Source organism: Equus asinus, chromosome 14 (genome assembly GCF_041296235.1).
Source record: "Equus asinus isolate D_3611 breed Donkey chromosome 14, EquAss-T2T_v2, whole genome shotgun sequence".
Lineage (NCBI taxonomy): Eukaryota > Metazoa > Chordata > Mammalia > Perissodactyla > Equidae > Equus > Equus asinus.
The window spans coordinates 6,445,579-6,459,149 of record NC_091803.1 but is presented as its reverse complement, the minus strand read 5'-3'; the positions used below and the strand labels follow the sequence as shown (position 1 = coordinate 6,459,149).

At 46.4% G+C, this 13,571-nt stretch overlaps 1 protein-coding gene across 1 annotated transcript in view; it reads left to right on the top strand.

Annotated features, from left to right (window-relative positions):
* Positions 1-422: 422 nt before the first annotated feature.
* KPNA7 (karyopherin subunit alpha 7) overlaps positions 423-13,571 on the top strand; it is a 30,096-nt gene continuing 16,947 nt past the window's right edge. Inside the window, exons 1-3 of the mRNA XM_070484197.1 lie at positions 423-530; positions 5,304-5,389; positions 7,039-7,167. Of these exons, the coding sequence (XP_070340298.1) occupies positions 5,327-5,389; positions 7,039-7,167 (192 nt within the window). The 5' untranslated portion in view covers positions 423-530; positions 5,304-5,326. The remainder of the gene's footprint in view (positions 531-5,303; positions 5,390-7,038; positions 7,168-13,571) is intronic.

Here is a 13,571-nt window from a genome sequence, read left to right as displayed (position 1 = left end):
TTCTCGCCACCACCCAGTCTCCTCACCTGCCTTGAGAATAAACATTTGTTAACATTTCGACAGCAGACTTAAGCCTAATACTCCAATTTCAGGAGGAAGCCACTCCATCTAGCTGGATCCCAGAGGCCTTAAACACCCAGAACGCAAACACTTCCCTGGAAGAAGGGTCCCCCGCCTCTCCCCTTTTTATACTTCATCTGAGGGTCTCAAACGGCGGCAGCTGCGGAGGCTGAAGGTCCGGGGCGCCTCTGAGCCTCCCCTCTGACCTCGTCTGGACATGAGAGTCACCTGGAGACCTGGGCCTCCCCCTTGATCGGCTCCATCAGTCTCTCAACCAGGCCCAGGAGGCAGGGCATTCAGAACGCCCCAGGTGATTCCAACGCGCAGCCAAGGCTAAGAACTCTCGGCTTGGCTTCGGCTTTGGTGGGAAACCAGCCCTGCGGGGAAGGGCCTAACGCCTCAAAACACCTGCCGCCTGCTGAGGGCATTTAAGGTGGACCAGGGGCCAGGAGGCCGCAGCTCCCTGCTGGGTGAGTGATGAGTGAGTGGTGGCCTGTCCTCGTGTGTGAGGGTGGCAGGGGGTTCCTGGTGTGGCTGTGTCCTCCCAGAGCCCTCCCGTCTGGGTGTTGACCAGACACCTTGCTCTTGTTCAGGTAATGAGCCACAAAGCTGTGTGGGGGCCTCAGCGAGGCTGCTGTGGTCTTGCCCCCGCCAAGCCGGCAGCCTGCCCAGAGGGACGGCTCCCAAAAAGCCGAGGCTGGGTCTCTCCTGGTTGAACTCAGCCTTGAGTTACAGAAACTGTGCTACGTGGCGCTTGGCTTGTTTCCAGGGTGGGTAAGGAGGATGTGGCGGACGGTGGGTGTCTGTTTACTCAGGCTGCCTGGAGCCGTGTCTAAGCACACAGCAGCCCGGAGAACGGTGTGCCCTGCGCCTTCACTTGGGTTCCCTCTCCCTGAAATGTCCCTCGGGGCTTTTTCAACAGTGGGAATTGTCCACCCGATTCCGCCCCCTCCCATGAAGGCTTCTCAAGCCTTAGAGGTAGAATTTCCAGGCGGGGGTCTCACCTCTCTGGGCCAGTGTGGGCCCCGGAGGGAGACCGGGCTGTGTGTCTCCCTGCGTCAAACATGGTGTCTGGACAGGCCTTGTTCATGTTGGTAAAGCCCTGAGGGAGCCAGAGGATGCCGAGGTGGGGCCCAGGTCCTGGGGCCCGTGACCCCCAAGATCATCCGCTCTCCCCTCCCAATCCCCAGGGACCCCCTAGGGCCCCACCCCAGCCCCAACAGTGCCTGCTTGCTGACCCGCACGCCTTGGAGCAGAGTCAGCTTGGTCCTTCCTGGGCAGTGAGTCTCACTCATGGCAACACATGGTGAAGTTTTGGCTTCAAACAAATTCCACTTTGTTTGAAGAAGTGGCTGGGAGTCATGCAGATCGGACCATCCATCAGAGGGTGTCCACAGTGCAGGAGAAGTGGCGAAACTTGTTGAAAAACCGTGTCTGCCGAGATCCCCTTCTGTAATTAGCCCCTGGGCGCTGGTGCAGAGTGGCCGGGGTGCGCAGAGGGTGGTATGAGTTTCTAAAGGTTACCTTGAAGGAGAAATGGGGTCCTTGGGAGTTAATGCTCTGTACGTTTCTGAACTAGTTAATTCTCTTAAACTGTGAGTATGTGTTAATTTAAAATCGGAAAGATACTGCTTTATAGAAGCCAATGCTTAGATGATATGTCTTAATTTAAAACAGTTCTCGGTTCGTGCAGTAGGCTCAGAAAGCTTGTCTAGATCTAGAAAAATATAGAAAAAACCAAAATGACCTGTAATGCCCCAACCAGGCAAAGTGACGCAGTGCTGTTAAGGCTTGGTTGGGGTCCCTTGGCTGGGCCTCTGACACCCAAGACAGGGGTCTCGTGATATGTGGGGAGCAGCAGAGCTGGCCTGAGGCTGCGCGTGTGTGTAGACAAAACCCCGAAGTTGGTGGCTTTTGCCTAATTAACCAGTTAGGCTTTCTCTGGATCTCAGACTTAGAGAATGGATGAAGAAAGGTCCCAATTTGATTTTGTGCATAACTCGAAGCCTCCAGCTTGGCGTTTTCATGCTCCTGGTTAAGGATGACAGGGTGCTGGCTCTCCTGGATGCTACAAATAGCAATGCGAGGGGAAGGAAGCACGTTTTTGAGCTGTGACTAGAGAAGACTGTGAAAGCCAGAAGGATTTGCTTTGCAGCTGGCTTTGCAGACTGTCCCCAAATGAAGTGGTTTGGCCAAATCCGTGACTTTCAAATTGCTCCCTCAAGATGCCTCAGGGAGCGGGGAGGACCCAGTCTGATCTGAAGTTGAGCTTTCTCTGCTTATGTCGTCTTGTGCTGGCTTCTACATGATATTTGATTTGAAGGAAGGCAGAGGCCATCTGAACCCCTGGATCCACTTCCAACATTCCTGATGGCCATACCTTCTGGGATGTGGCAGAAGGATGAGTGGTTCCCATGGCAATGGTGCTAGAACTAGGCACTGCCTTGGGTCTCCTCAGAAGCGAAAGCATTTCATTCCCTTGTACCAAACTGGCCTCTTGTGCACTTTCAGACTGTCGCATGAACTGAGCTGGTCGGGCTGCTTACAGTGGGTGAAGACACAGCAACGAGGTGGCGACACGTAGCAGAGTATTTCAGAAGTGGCCTCTGTTGTTTCCATTGCCTAAAACCCGTGCTGTCCTATTTTCCAACATGTCACCCCATGTGTCAAGTGCCACCCACAGGGGTGACTTGGTGCCGTCCTAATCAGACCTTGCTCCAGATGGTTGGCTGCAAAGCTTAGTGATCCAAAGTGTGGACGCAGGAGTGAGACAGATAGAGGCTGAAGTCTGGCTCTGATACTTAACAGCTGTGGGAACTCGGCGGTTCTGTGGGAAGTGACGTCTGAGATGGTTTCTCCATCTTCTCTCTCTACCTTAGTATTAATCTTGCTTCATTTAATCCTAAATGTCCAACATTCTTGGCATGTGATAAACACATTTTGGCCATTGCTTCCTGAAGTAGGTCCCTAAGACTAGTCTTCTCCAGACTTATAACAAATGCCATATGTCTTCTCTCTTGGAGAGTAGCATACAGCTTCTCATTTAAACCTGCATCTTGGATCCCGACCGATAATCCTCTTGACTCTGGTTATTACAGCAACTAGAAAACTCTTTTGAGATGGTCTTTTAAAGGGTATCACGGTTAATAGCAATGATTTACCTTTGGGTCATAAAAAGCAACTCTGCTTCCTTACGGGGCAGAATTGGAGATTTCTTAAAGTGGAAGAACAGGATACGTGACTCTCTGGCCTGAGGTGACAGTGCTGAGATTGTCCTGCCGTATAGCTCTCTGCTCCTCCTGAAGTGCTGGCTTCTGATGTGTTGCTGGTGGGAAAGCTACCTCCAGCTTGAACTTCCAACTGAATTAATCTAAAGGCTGAGAGTGTCTTAAACCAGCTTTAGGGAGGCGCTTCTCCTGGTACCTGCGTTGAGATTGAAGGACTGTGGATGTCACCGAGGCCCCTCTGCTCTGCAGGCAGGGTTGAGTGTGGCTGGGGAAGGGGAGGTGGCCAACATGCCTTTGTTAACAGAATAGTTGAGAACTTCCTTAATGTTCCTTTGACCCATTGTCTCTCGCTCCACCTCTTCAGATTGCGCTGTGCTGGGGGCGGGGAGATGGGTGAATTCCAGGAAGGAATTCACATTTCTCCTTCTTGGATTTGCAGACAAGTCATTCTTGCCCAAGTTCCTAAGGAGACTAATGCTTTAAAACAGGCAAAGTCACCACAGCAAAGCCTCTGCCTGAGGCTCAGCGGACTTATTCTATCTTGTGGCTGCTGGTGCTGCTTTGGTCCCTGACCTGGAGCCACTGACGCTGGTAGTGGCGCTAACACTAGCATTCTGTTGTTCTTTCTCAAATTCCCGTCTTTCTCTTGGTCCCTTGCTGGCTCTCTCTTCTCTTGGGCCCTACAATAAGCATCACCAAAGTTCAATTCTTGTTCTGTTCTCACATAGAGTTCCTTTGTCGTCTTAAGACATCAGTCTTGGCTCTCTCTTCACTTATGGGATTCCTCAACTTGTCTACACTGTCCCCTCCAAATTAATGTCTAAATTAGTCTTTCTTGCCAGAATCATTCCCAGCTGTTATACACTCAAGACTGGAGTCGGTAGCCTCTGGGCGTCTTTATCTAGTTTTCTCTTTTCTGTAATATAGTCTAGCCCATGCTATACACTTGGAAACAGATGGCTATTCATTGTACATTTATAAGAAGTGTCATTCCCTGTTGCCTTGTAGAAAGTTTAAACTTGGCCTAATTTGAATAACCTCCTCGAATTGAGGGCTGACTCCTTTTATGACCTTATCACCCACCACCATCATCCAACAAATATTTGAGTACCTACTTATTATACGCCACACATGGTGAAGGGGCTGAGGAATCATACCTAAGACATGTGTGGTCCCATTGTCATTAGAAGTAGGGAGAGGAAGATGCGCAGACAAGACAATATTGGAAGGTAGTAAAAGCTATGGAGACAATAAAATAGATTGATTGGGAAGATGCCTAGATTCTTAGATAGGAAAGAATTGTTGGAGATGAAGTGGGTTGGGGCCAGCTCATGCACAGTGGGCATCATAGACTGAATTTTCTTCTGAGCTCAATGGGCAGCCCACAGAGCCTTCTTAAGTGGGGGAAGTTACATGATCAGATTATTTTCAAGACCACATGGCCTCTCTGTAGAGAACAGGTTGGAATAAGGCAATGGTAGAAGCAAGGAGAACACTTAGAAGGCCATTGTCAGAGTGTGGGTAATAGATGATGGCGGCCCGGTCCAGGGTAGATGGAGTCTACCAAGGAATTAGAAAGAGTGGGCCACACTTGACACTGCCCTGATCCGATGTGCTGGTGGATTGGGTGTGGGAGGAGAGGGCCATCTTCCTGTCGTAGCCTGGTTGGGCTTCTCGCTATCCTGTACACATACCCTGAACAGCACTCCTTGGACACAGCCACATAAGAGGGTTCTGTGCTTTCCTTCCAGCCTACCATAGCCATCAAAGGCCCACTTCAAGCGAAACTGCCGCTGTAGGTTTCCCTTACTCCTGCCGCCCAGAGCTGGTCCCTTCTGAGCTCCCACCGTGCTCATCACCGGTGGAGCTGGCATGGTGCTGCCTATGGAAGCTGACTTCCAGAGTCCGCTCTCCATTCCACTGTGAACCCTTTAAAGGCTTAGAGCCCAAATGACTTTAACATAGTATCCCACACCCTGGACACTGAAAATCTCTTTGTAACTCTCCTACCTACAGGTGGTTTATTTCTTCCCGTCAATATGCTGACAGGAGCTCCAGAAGGGAGGCTGAGAAAATTTAAGTACCGCGGCAAAGACACAGCTGTGAGTATGAAACACCCGGGCTTCACCGTACCGAGGACTAGGGCAGTGGAAAGCTCATGGTGGCAACGCGTCAAAGATGGAGCGGAGGATGGGGAGATTGGGGCTGACAAAGCAAATAGAGCAAAATGTTCATTGTGGATAAGTGCGTGGGTGTTCGGTGAACAATTCATTCAACTTTTCTGTTTGAAATTTTCATAATAAAATATTGAGGGTGGGGAGGACAAAAGTGCGTGGACCTAGCAGTCAGACAACGGTGGGCTCAAATCAAGGTCCCCGTGTGATCTGGAAACTATTAACTTCAGAACTTCAGTTTCTTCATCTATAAAACAGGGCTGGTACCTCCCTCCTGAGGGACTGGATAGCAGCATCCAGTGCTGGATATCTAGATGCTTAACTGCAGCTACTCATGTCAAGGGGGCTTCCCACGGAGCTAAAAATATTTGCGATACGGGTGTGGCCAACATAAGCCTACCTTGTAGAAATGGACTTGAAAAGTCCAGATTGTTCTTCTCACCGCTGGAATGAGCATGAGGGCCTGGGTCAGGGAGCCTATGCTGTGTATGGATTCTAGCTCACTCAGCTTCTCTGGTCTCAAAGTTTTCTGGCTCTAGCTCTGGGTCCACCATCTGCATATCTTGACTGGCCTTTCATACAGGGTTGGCTACCATCTCGGGAATCGGAAGGTAGCTGAGGAGGAGGGAAGCATGAGGCCACAGCTGCCCAGTTAGGACACCACCCAGTCAAATCACTCTTACTTATACCCCTTCCAATGAGCTTGGCTAACTGGCTTCCAAGACCACTACAGATTAAAGGAAGCCAGTTAGAACAAAGGAATTGCTCTCCATGGAGAGCAACTGGAAGGGCCAGGAGATGAGAAGGGAGAAACCAGCATTACAGAGCCCTCCACGAGGAGAGGCCACTTAGTGATGGAGACCACAGTACAACTGGCTCCATAAACCCCAAAGGTGTCCCTGCCTTGTTGGATGACACCACGATGACCCTATTTTTAAGCAAGGATTAAATGGCTTGTTCAAGAAACCGGAAGTATCCAATAGGTATTAATTTCCTTATAATTAACTTAAAAATCTTCCACCTAGAACTCATCTATCCATAAACTAGATCTTTTCCCAAGATTCTCAAACCTATAAAGTCTGTGAGTTTTGCTTGATATAGGGAGAAGAGGTGGTTTTTATTTTAAATTTTAATCGTCCTCAGTCTGGTGTCCAAAACTCTCGTTTGGACCTTTAGACTGATTGCCTAACAGCGGAAATGGTCAGGGACTTCTGGGGCCCAGGGTTTCCCTTCACGTTCCCCAGCCCCACCTGGATCCGTGCAGTTGGAAGGCCCAGGCCGGCTCTTCAGGAATCAATCAGCACCAGTGAAGACGCGCTCAGACTCGGGGCAATGGGATGCCCTGCTCAGATATCTCTACAGCTTGGCCTACCAAGGGTATCCATGCCCTTCTTCGCTTCCGGAGGAAGATTGACTGTTTTTCTAGATGCAGGATAGAAAGAGAGAGCAGAGGAGGTAACGGGGCTGAGACTATTGACTAGCCGTGGGATCTTAACTCCTCCAGCCTGTTGTGTCTGTACAAGTGACAACCCGACCTCCCAGCTCTACATGCTTCCACTCTTTCTTTTCCCCGATAGATGAGGCGGCAACAGCGCATAGCAGTCAGCCTGGAGCTCCGGAAGGCCAAGAAAGACGAGCAAGCCTTAAAGAGAAGAAATATCACCCCTCTCTCCCCTGACCCAGCTTCTGAACAACAGACCAAAGTGGTAGGTTGGGGATGTGTGTTTAGAGCAGTTGTGTGTAAATTACATCCTTAGTAGGTTTCTCTGGCTTGACACTGTTTACTAGATTCAGAACTTGCAAGCTCTCACCGAAGGTCTTTAAAGAAAGGAGTGGTGAGATCAGGGTTGGAGCTAAACGGGTGTTGTCAGAAAGCTAAGGGTCGTGAGCTTCGTGGCTGTGAGACTGCGGGAATCTATGTTCTAACCGGGGGGGTGAGAAGGTGCTGCTTCTAACTGAAAATTCACTTGCCACCCCTCGGGCGGAAACAGGAAATGAGGGATCCTGAAGGTTATCTCTCAGCAGAGGAATCGAGTCACTTGACATGTAAAGTCTTACCTAGGACTTGAATGCTGTCCTCTGTCTTCCGTTCTCCATCTGTCCCATCCTGGTTAAATGCAATGCCTGGGTTGACTTCTAGGCCAATACTGTTTTTGGTGACTCCTTTCCAGAATGCCCCGACTAGGAGGTTTCCCTTCTTAGAACTCCAGTAACGTTGAACCTGCCCGCCTTTTATGATCCACCGCTGTCTTTTTCCCCCCTTAACTATCCACGTGCATCATGGCACCTGGCTAGGATTAAGGCTCTTAGAGGAAAGAGACTGGTTCAGTCTGGGCAAGTGGATCCCATGATGCGTTACAGGACATCAGACGGAACAGTTGTAATAATTCTCTGAATGGCCTTGGACTCTGAACCATATCTCTACTTAGTTTCATGTGTCTAGAGGAGTCGCTAGGATTCCCACCACCTGAGGAAAGTGAAACTAGGAAACAAAACTCTGAAAAGAGTGATTTCCCTTTTTCTCCTATATTAGCGTGTTCCCTTTAAAAAAATTATAATTCACATATGACAGAATTCACCCTTTTAAAGGATATAATCAATGGTTTTTAGGATATGCATAAGGTTGTGCAACCGTGTACTAATCTCAGAACATATTTCTCGCCTCACATAGAAACCTCATACCCGTTAAACGGCCACGCCCGGTCCTCCTTGCCCCTAGCCTCTGGCGACCACAAATCTACTTTCCACCTGTATGGATCTACCCAATCTGGATATTTCATATAAATTAATCATAACATGTGGTCTTTTGTGGCCGGCTTCTTTCATTTGGCATAATGTTTTCAAGAGTCATCCACTTTGTACGTGGTACTTTATTCCTTTTGTGGCTGAGTAATATTTCATTGTATGAATAGACCACGTTTCGTCATCCATTCATTAGCTGGTGGACATTTGGGTTACATCCACTTTTGGCTGTTAACATAACAGCTATGAACATAATAATGTTGCTGTAAACATTTCTGTACACGTTTTTCTGAGAACATGTTTTCAGTTCCCTTCAGAATATACCCAGGAGTAGAATTGCTAGAACATATGTGAATTCTATGTTTAGCTTTTTAAGGAACTCCCTATGGTGAGCTGAATAATGGCCCCCAGGGGCCGGCCCGGTGGTGCAGCGGTTAAGTGCGCATGTTCCGCTTCGGCAGCCCGGGGTTTGCTGGTTCGGATGCCGGGTGTGGACGTGGCACTGCTTGGCAAGCCATGCTGTGGTCGGCTTCCCACGTATAAACTAGAGAAAGGTGGGCACGGATGCTAGCTCAGGGCAAGTCTTCCTCAGAAAAAAGAGGAGGATTGGCAGCAGTTAGCTCAGGGCTAATCTTCCTCAAAAGCAAAAATAAATAATAAAAATAGTAATGGCCCCCTACACGTCTCCGTCTCCTAATTGAGAACCTGTGAATGTTAACTTATATGACAAAAGAGACTTTGTGGATGTGATTAAGTTAAGGGTCTTGACACGGGGAGGTCATCCTGGATTGTCTGCGGGCGCCCAATGCAATCGCAATGGTTCCTATTAGAAGAAGGATGAAAGACAACAGAGCAGAAGGTGATATGTTGACAGAAGCAGAGATTAGCGTGACGTGCTTTGACGATGGAGGGAGGGGTCACAGGCCAAGGAGTGCCAGCGGCCCCACTAGAAGCTGGAAAAGGCGCGGGAACAGATTCTCCCGTCAGGACCTCCAGGAGGAGCCAGACCTGCCCACACCCTGACTTTAGACAGATGAAAGTGACCTCCGGAACTGTAAGAGAATTCCTTTTTGTTGTTTTAAGGCACTAAATTTGTGGTAATTTTTACAGCAGTGATAGAAAACAAATGTGCCGCCAAGCTGTCTTCCAAAGCAGCTGTGACATTGTACATTCTGACGTTCTCATCGACGCTTGTTATTGTCCATTTTTGGGTTATAGCCACCTAGTGGGTGCGAAGGGCTATATTGTTGTGATTTCCCTATGTTTTTCTAATGACTAATAATGAGCATTTTTTCATGTGTTCATTAGCTATTTGTATATCATCTTTGGAGAAATGTCTATTCAAAACCTTTGCTCTTTTTTTTTTTTTTGAGGAAGATTAGCCCTGAGCTAACATCTGCTGCCAATCCTCCTCTTTTTTGCTGAGGAAGACGGGCCCTCAGCTAACGTCCATGCCCATCTTCCTCTACTTTATACGTGGGACGCCTGCTACAGCATGGCTTGCTGAGCGGTGCCATGTCCACACCCTGGATCCGAACAGGTGAACCCCAGGCCACTGAAGTGGAATGCGCAAACTTAACCGCTGCGCCACCAGTCAGGTCCTCTGCCCATTTTTTAAATCCAGCAATTTGTCTTTTTTTTAAGCTAGCCATGTGTTCTAGTGGTTAAGATTCGGTGCTCTCACCCCTGTGGCCCCGGTTCACGTAACTGTCTGTCAGTTGTCACACTGTGGTGGCTGCATGTTGCTGTGATGCTGATGGCTATGCCACCGGGATTTCAAATGCCAACAGGGTCACCCATGGTGGACAGGTTTCAGCGGAGCTTCTAGTCTAAGACAGACTAGGAAGAAGGACCTGGCCACCCACTTCTGGGGGAAAAAATGGCTAGGAAAACTCTATGCCTAGCAGCCACCGTATCAGACAATGATACATGGCTGGAAGCATTCACCTCTGCTGTACACAGGGTCCCTAGGAGTCGGAATCAACAGGACAGCACTAACGATAAAATTTGTCTTTTTATTGTTGACTTATAACACTTCTTTATACGTTCTGGATACTAGACCCTTACTGGGTATGATTTGTGAGTATTTTCTCCCATTCTGTGAGTTAATGTTTCATTTTCTTTTTTTTCCTTGTAAAGAAGATTGGCCCTGAGCTAACATCTGTTGCCAATCTTCCTCTTTTTTGCTTGAGGCAGATTGTCCCTGAGCTAACATCTGTGCCAATCTTCCTCTATTTTGTATGTGGGACGCTGCCACAGCATGGCTTGATGAACAGTGTGTAGGTCCATGCCTGGGATCCGAACCACGAACCCCAGGCCATTGAAGCAGAGCACATGAACTTAACCACTACACCACTGGGCTGGCCCCATCACTTTCTTGATAGTATCCTTTGAAGCACAAACTTTTGAATTTGAAAACAGCTCAATTTATCTTCTTTTTTTCTTTGGTTGCTTGTGCTTTAGGTATCATATCTAAGGATCCATTGCGTAACCCAAGGTCCCAAAGATTTATGCTTAGGTTTCCTTCTAAGAGTCTTACAGTTTTAGCTTTCACGTTTAGGTCTTTGATCTGTTTTGAGTTGATTTTTGTAAACGGTGTGAGTAGGGGTCCAACTTCATTGTTTTGCGTGTGGGTATCCAGTTGTCCCAGCACTAGAAAGACTATTCTCTCGTCACTGAATGGCCTTAACACCCTGTCAAAGATTGAGTGACCATAAATTTGGAGGTTGACTTGTGGTCTCTGAATTCTCTTCCATTGGTCAACGTGTTTATCTTCTGCCAGCACCACCAGACTTGCTTTCTGTAGCTTTGTAATAGCTTTTCGTACTGGGAAGCGTGTCTTCCAACTTTGTTCTTCCTTTTCAAGATTGTTTTAGCTATTTGGGATCCATCGTATTTCCATACAAATTTTAGAATCAGCTTGTCAATTTCTTTAATAAAGGCAGCTCAGGTTTTGATGAAGATTGCATTGAATCTGTGGATCGATTTGTAAAGTATTGCCATCTTACGATGTTAAGTCTTTCAATTCATGAACATGGGGTATTTTTCAATTTATTTAGGTCCTCGCAAGTTTTTTTTATGGTTTCAGCATGTAGGTCTTGCACTTCTTTTGCTAAATTTATTCCTAAGTATTTTGTGCTTTTTGATGCTATTGTAAATTTTCTTAATTTCAATTTTGGATTATTCATTGCTAGTTTATAGAAATACAATTGAGGGGCCGGCCCGGTGGTGCAGCGGTTAAGTTCGTACCTTCTGCTTCGGTGGCCCGGGGTTCACCGGTTCAGATTCCGGGTATGGACATGGCACCACTTGGCACGCCATGCTGTGGTAGGGGTCCCACATATAAAATAGAGGAAGATGGGCACGGATGTGAGCTCAGGGCCAGTCTTCCTCAAAAAAAAAAAAAAAACCAAAAACTAATTGATTTTTTGTATGTTGATCTTGCAACCTGGCTGAATCTTGTTTATTAGCTCTAATTTTTTGTGTGGATTCTTTAGGATCTTCTATATACAAGTTCATGTCATCCACAAATAGAGATATTTTTACTTCTTTTTCTGATCTTGATGCATTTTCTTTTTTTTTCCTCACCTAATTAACCTATCTAGAACTTCCAATGCTATGTTGAATAAAAGTGGCAAGAGTGGGCATCCTTGACTTATTTCTGATCTTAGAGGGAAAGCTTTCAATCTTTTGTCATTTAGTATGATGCTATCTATGGGTTTTTTGTAGCTGTCTTTATCAGGTTAAAGAAGGTCCCTTTTATGGCTAGTATGTTGGATGTTTTTTTTATCATGGAAGGGTGCTGGATTTTGTCAAATGCTTTTCCTGCATTTATTGAGACGATTATGTGCACCCCCCCCCGCCGTGTTCTATTAATATGGTACACTACATTTTCATATGTTGACCCACCCACGCATTCCTGGCTTAAATCCTAGCTGGTTACAATGTATGAGCCTGTTCATATGTTGACGAATTTTGTTTCCTAGTGATTGTTGAGAATTGTTACATACACATTCCCGAGGGGTGCTGGTCTGTACTGTTTCTTGTAATGTCTTTGTCTGCTGGCATCAGGGTAACCCTTGATTCATAGAATGAACTAGAAGTTCCCCTCTTCTATTTCTTGGAAGAGTTTGTGAAAGATTGCTGTTAACACTTCTTTAACTGTTTGGGGAAATTCACCAGTGAAGCTACCTGAGCCTGGGCTTCTCTTTGTGACCGTTTTATTTTATTATTTTTTAAGTAATAATTCAATCTCTTGTTACAGATCTATTCAGATTTTCTATTTCTTCTTGAGTCACTTTTGGTAGTTGGCATGTTTCTAGGAACTAGTTCATCTGGGTTATTCAATCTGTTGGCGTACTTTGTTCATACAGTCTCTAATCATTTTTATTTCTATAAGTTTGGTAGTAATGTCCCCTCTTTCATTCCTGACTTTAATAATTTGAACCTTCTCTATTTTTCTCTTGATCGGTCTAGCCAAAGATTTGTGATTTTCATTGATCTTTTGAAACAATTTTTGGTTTCATTCATTTTTTTTTCTTCTACTTTTTGATTCTGTTTCATTTATTTCCACTCTAGTATCTAATATTTCCTTTTTTCTGCTTGCTTTGGGTGAAGTTTGCTTTTATTTTTCTAGTTTTTTCAAGGTGTAAAGTTAGGTTGTAGATTTGAGATCTTTCTACTTTTTTCTGATACATGCGTTTATGGCTATATCTTTCCTTCTAAGCTCTGCTTAGCTGCGTCTCATCAGTTTTTGGTATGCTGTGTTCTTGTTTCATTATCTCAAAGTAGTTCCTAACTTCCCTAGTGATTTCTCATTTGACCCATCGGTTATTTAGGAGTATACTGTTTACTTTCCACAAATTTATGGATTTCCCCAATTTTTTTCTATTATTGCTTTCTAATTATATTCCATTGTGGTTAGAGAACACACTTTGAGTGATTTCAGTCCTTTTTAAATTTCCTGAAACATGTTTCATGGCCTAACATATGGTCTGTTGTGGAGAACATTCCATGTGCCCTTGAAAAATGTGTTTTCTTAGGGTTAGCCTGGTGGCATAGTGGTTAAGTTCGCGTGCTGTGCTTTGGCAGCCCAGGGTACATGGGTTCAGATCCCAGGAGTGGACCTACTCACTGCTCATCAAGCCATGCTGTGGCAGTGTCCCAAACACAAAAAATAGAGGAAGATTGGCACAGATGTTAGCTCAGGGCTGATCTTACCCCGCACCCCACCTCAAAAAAAAAAAGAGGAAGATTGGCAACAGATGTTAGCTCAGGGCTAATCTTCCTCACAAAGGAAAAAAGAAGCATATTCTCCTGTTGGTTGGTCTAGATGTCTGTTAGGTCTGGTAGATTTGTAGTGGTGTTC